The sequence below is a fragment of the Ochlerotatus camptorhynchus genome, unplaced genomic scaffold, assembly GCF_037179485.1.
Source record: "Ochlerotatus camptorhynchus isolate MF236.1 unplaced genomic scaffold, CSIRO-AGI_Acam_v1.1 ptg000056l, whole genome shotgun sequence".
NCBI classification, from domain to species: domain Eukaryota; kingdom Metazoa; phylum Arthropoda; class Insecta; order Diptera; family Culicidae; genus Ochlerotatus; species Ochlerotatus camptorhynchus.
Genome location: NW_027040546.1, coordinates 3031609 through 3036957, shown reverse-complemented (window position 1 = coordinate 3036957; position 5349 = coordinate 3031609). Strand labels below are relative to the sequence as shown.

Here is a 5349-nt window from a genome sequence, read left to right as displayed (position 1 = left end):
CGAAAACAAACTTTGATGACGGTAAGCTCCACCTCAGATTAGCTTTTGATCCCGTCCTTGTTTGGATGATCTGCAACATGTTTGCTTAGAGGCGTGTTGATTAACTCTGAAGTCGACATTAAAACAATCGGACATTTTGATCAGGACTTAATCCGAGGATAATACCGGTTGGAGCTACCACCATGACATTATTCACATGTTGTCATACATTGTTTAGAGATGTGAACAGATATGATTGAAACACTACAACGTTTGTTTTATAGGCTTTACTGTTATGTGAACATACAAAGCTATAGTCAAATGTGAATAAAATGAGTAACACGAATTAACAAAAATAAATTAAAGATTATGCTTACATTTTGGTTGTATACGTAGTTACAACAATCTGAATGTGAAATTCATAATAAGATAATCGAATTATACATTCGGATTAGCAGTTCTAATTGATTATAAATTATTTAGTTTATTTATGTGAAAGGTAAATACAAATTATTTGTTGACGTTAATGATGTTACTATTACAGAAGAGGAAATAAATAATTCAGTAAGTATAATAATATTTTATGTTCAGTGTGCTTATGAACGCACACTACTGGAAGTTTTAAAACAGTTATTGGACTTGCATCAAAACATCGAAACGCAAACTCTGACCGGATGCCGAGTTGGCTAAGGGGGAGTATACTTTGGTTTTTCAAAAAAATGCATTTTTTTTGGCTTAAAATGTTCCTTGGGATGTAAACTTTAATTGAGAAAATACTCCAAGTCCGCCAGAATATTCCTTAACGCTTTACGAAGCGATTTCCTAGAGCATGTACCGGTGCGCTGAGAGAGCATTTTTATCTTTAAACGCGTTTATCTCGAAACAGGGTTTTTCAAACTGGCGTGGAAAATAACTCTAACCAGTTATCATCGAATTTGGATTTCGCCTAGGTTTTCTTGTTCAGAATTAAATTCTGCTTAGAAATACGTATCCACATTTTCGATTTTGTCAAAACTGGATTTTTAATCCACGATTTTGTAAGCATTTTTAGGGTAAAAAATGAACTTTTGTTTCCTAAGGCCACAACTTTTACAAAAATTAATTTAAAAAAAAATCGGAATACGTATTTCTAACCCAAATTTCATTACTAATCAGGATTTTTGTTCGATTTATGTTCCAGGATCACATGGAAAGGAGTATTTTCCCACGCCGTTTTCCGACTTCCGCGCGACCTGGTGCACCGACCACGGGGAGACGCCAATCGAGTTTAAAAAAATACAAATTGTAGTTCGAAGGATGACTAATAAATGGGTTATAACATATTTGCCCTCCCTGAGTGTTTTATTGCTTAAAAAAATTAACGAAAATGCCTTACTTTTTGGACGTTCAAAGTGTACTACCCCTTTAAAGGTGTGCAAGAGGGGAAATTGAAAAGAACAAGAAAGCAGCTTGAGCATGTCATTCTGTAAATGATCGCTGTGAAGTAAAGTCGTGGTTTTGAGAAGAAGAAAAAAAAATTGAAAATACGACAAAACAGTCTGTAGGTTTTGTGACTGTGTGACAGAGACCTCTCAACATTTGCTCTGCGAATGTTCGGCACTATTCGTGCGCAGAAGACAATATTTCAACAAAAGCATACTAAGTCCTTCTGAGATTTGGTTAAAGGGTGTCCACGATGAAATTGCCACACTATGAAGTTGCTCTAACTTTTTAACCGTTGGGTAGAATTTAATGAAAATTTGGGTGGATTTAGTTCATAGTGCATTATTTACATCCTCCAGAGTGTTGAAGCGGTTCCAGGAGCGGTTGACGTTGGACCACGGCAAAGGAGCTGGAAGAAAACCGGGACCGGAGAACAAAAAGACGGAGGGAAAGGTGAAGCGGATGATTAAAGCAAATCCCAACGTCTCAAGCCGTGATTTGGCTAAAAATATCGGCATGTCGCAGAGATACGTCCAGAATGCAAAGAAGAGAGCTGGACTACATACATACAAGGTACAGAACTTCCCAAACCGCGATGAGCGGCAACAATCGACGGCTAAAACTCAGGCACGGAAGCTCTACGAGAAGATGCTAACAAAATATGGCTGCTGTGTGATGGACGACGAAACGTATATAAAAGCCGATTTTAAGCAAATTCCGGGGTTGGAGTTTTTCACCGGCAAGAGCCTCCAAATATCTCATTTGGCAGGCCATCTGCTCTTGCGGACTGAGGAGTGAGCCTTTCGTGACAAAGGGCACAGTAAATGGCGAGATCTACAAATCTGAGTGCCTCGAGAAGCGCCTTTTGCCGTTCTTGCAGCAGCACGACGAAGCTCCGCTATGCCACTATTCTAAAAGTGTCCTGGAGTGGTATGAGGCCAATTCTGTCCATTTTGTTCCAAAGGACATGAATCCGCCAAACTGTCCGGAGCTGCGCCCGGTGGAGCAGTACTAGGCAATACTGAAGCGGGAACTTCGGAAGAGCAAGAAGACAGTCAAAGACGAGAAGGACATGTTAAGAAAATGGAAAAAAAAACTAAGAAACTGGTACCGGATGACACTGTAAAGACTTTGATGGAGGACATCAAGCGAAAATGCGTTCAATTTTACACTCAAGGCTCCATCGATTAACTTTTCTTTTGATTTTTGAAGTAAATATATGTATAAAACTACCCTAAAATTTTGGTTTGATTCTAAACATTATAAGAAAATTGGCAAGACATTTTCGGCGTCGCAATAATTTCGTGTTCGCCCTTTATGTACATACTGGAGAAAAACTATGGTGTAGAGTTTAAGTAACAAATTCATCATGTATAAAAGGTTTCGAAGAATAAAGAATCGGGGCAGTTGTTCTGATGAGTTATTATTCGAGGTTTGCTAGGTGCGGACGAGCACAGTTCCAACCTCAGGATAACTGATTCATCAAAGAGCTTTTTCCATACAGTCGAAATGGAATTGCACTGTCTTTCATTTTATGAAAAAAGAAAGACCACGCGAGTTGTTGCTCTACGTTGGGCGCTTCAACACGGGAGTGAAACATGGATGCGCAACGGAGTATGGGCGCTTCACATACATCTACATCGCTTCCAGTGGTTTCATTGAATGGCCGTATCTCCGGAATTGTATGACCAATTTTGAAACTATTCCGTAGCGATCTATGTAATCATAATCCCGAGCAAAATTCTATGACCCGGTCATCACTTTTTGATAATGTCCTGCAAAATACCTCAGCGGTGAAACCTGCCTAAACATATTCAAGGAGTTACTGCGCATCGTTCTTGATCTATTTGGATGTATATAAGAAGCTCAAGTGACGTTCTAGGTCATCCAAAGCATTCTGTAGTTTAAAACATTTGACAACCAAGGCCTGCACAATGTCCTCAGCGTCGAAACTTGCTCAAACATGTTCAAAGAGGTTCTGTACATCGCTCATGATCAGTTTGATGTATATATGATGCTCAAGGTTCACCAAATTGTCCTTGATCTCAGATCAAATAATGTACCAGGTCAGTCATAACCGGTACAAGGCCCTTACTGCCGTGAGATGACAAAGTGACGTAAACGCCACCATGGTCAATTTTCACTTTTCTTCATATTCATAATCTATACCCTAAGATACACCAGAAAACACTTTCTTCGTGATAAAAATGTTTTTGGAAGCCTGGAGACAAAGTGACGGTACCATACATTTTCGGAGAAGGAGTAATATGTTTTCACTGTTTCTACGGATAAGTGACGTCCACCATATAAGAACAAAGTGGGTCAGACAAAACAAGAACGATTTACGAGGTCTAAAGATTCGTCGGTGAAATTCAAGCCAATGCAGGATAATGCGTGCTACAACTGTGGTCGTGTAGGTCATGTGGCCGCGTCGCAAGCGTGCCCAGCTCGTGGCAAACAGTGTAGAAATTGTCAGATTTATGGACACTTTGAACGACTGTGCCGCAAACAGAAGCAACGACCACTTCCGGATCAAGGTGGCAAGCAGATTCGAGCGGTACAGAATGAGCAACCAACTTGTGAGGACAGTAGTAATGTCAAGGAGGAGATTGGACAGGACAAAGTATACTATGCTTTCTACTCGGGCAACGAAAGCAACGTTGTGACGTGCGACATCGGTGGCGTTGAATTGGAAATGCTGGTAGACTCCGGTGCTGACGCCAATCTTATCAGCAAAGCGTCTTGGTCCAAACTAAAGGATAAACGGGTATTGTTGCAGTCATCCACGAAAGGAAGTACCAGGATCCTAAAGGCTTATGGAAGTAATGATCCGTTGAAGATTTTGGGTTCTTTTGTTGCTGACATAGAGGTGGGAAAAAGCCGAACTCAGGCGGAATTTCTGGTGGTCGAAGGTGGCCAGCGTTGTCTGCTAGGCGACACTACTGCCAAACAACTGGGCATTCTGAAAGTTGGGTTGAATATCAACAAAGTCAACGATTTGTCATCACCGTTTTCGACGATCAAGGGCGTAGAAGCATTCATTCACGTTGACCCCAACTTTGCACCTGTTTTTCAACCCATGCGCCGACTGCCTTTGCCTCTGGAAGCAGCTGTCAACTTAAAGTTGGACGAGTTACTTCAGCGTGACATTATTGAGCCGAAAACAGGGCCGACAAGCTGGGTATCGCCGCTAGTTGTGGTAGGGAAGACAAACGGTGAAGTACGATTATGCCTTGGCCTTCGTCGTGTAAACGAAGCGGTCTTAAGAGAGCATCATCCTATGCCGGTGGTGGATGACCACATTGCGCGACTTGGTAGAGGTACGGTCTGGAGCAAGCTTGACATCAAAGAGGCCTTCTTGCAAATCAAACTCGATGATGAATCCAAAGATGTTACCACCTTCATCACAGGACGAGGATTGTTCCGGTTCAAACGGTTGCCATTTGGGTTGGTGACGGCTCCGGAGCTCTTCCAAAAAGCGATGGATGAGATTTTGTCAGGATGCGAGGGAGTAGCTTGGTACCTCGACGACGTCATCATCGAAGGCAAAGATATGGAAGAACATGATGTTCGCCTAAATGAGGTAATGTAACAAGTTTTGTTTTGATAATAAAAGTAAATGAAATAACATCGAATTTGTGTTATTTTATTTTGTATGTGATGATTCCTTGCTAGATAAATGTACTGTTTCAGGTGTTGTCCCGTTTCAAAAGTGGCAATGTCGCCCTCAATTGGGAAAAATGTCAGTTTAGAGTAACCGAGTTAGAGTATCTTGGACACAGAATCAGCGATAAAGGGATCAGGCCATCGGATTCGAAGATACGAGCTTTGCTATCATTCCGGGAGCCTAAAAATGAACAGGAGCTCCGCAGTTTCCTTGGGTTGGCGAACTACATGAACAAGTTCATACCTAATTTGGCAACCACAGATCAACCGCTACGGAAGTTG

At 41.4% G+C, this 5349-nt stretch overlaps 1 protein-coding gene across 1 annotated transcript; it reads left to right on the top strand.

Moving 5' to 3' along the window:
* The first annotated feature begins 3781 nt into the window (after positions 1-3781).
* LOC135717465 (uncharacterized protein K02A2.6-like) lies at positions 3782-4993 on the top strand. The gene has a single exon (XM_065239553.1). The coding sequence runs from the start codon at positions 3782-3784 to the stop codon at positions 4991-4993; it is 1212 nt and encodes a 403-aa protein (XP_065095625.1).
* The last annotated feature ends 356 nt before the right edge of the window (positions 4994-5349 follow it).

What these genes read in the sequence shown, in the direction of transcription:
- LOC135717465 (XM_065239553.1), top strand. Translation starts at nt 3,782, where the DNA reads ATGCAGGATAATGCGTGCTACAACTGTGGTCGTGTAGGTCATGTGGCC.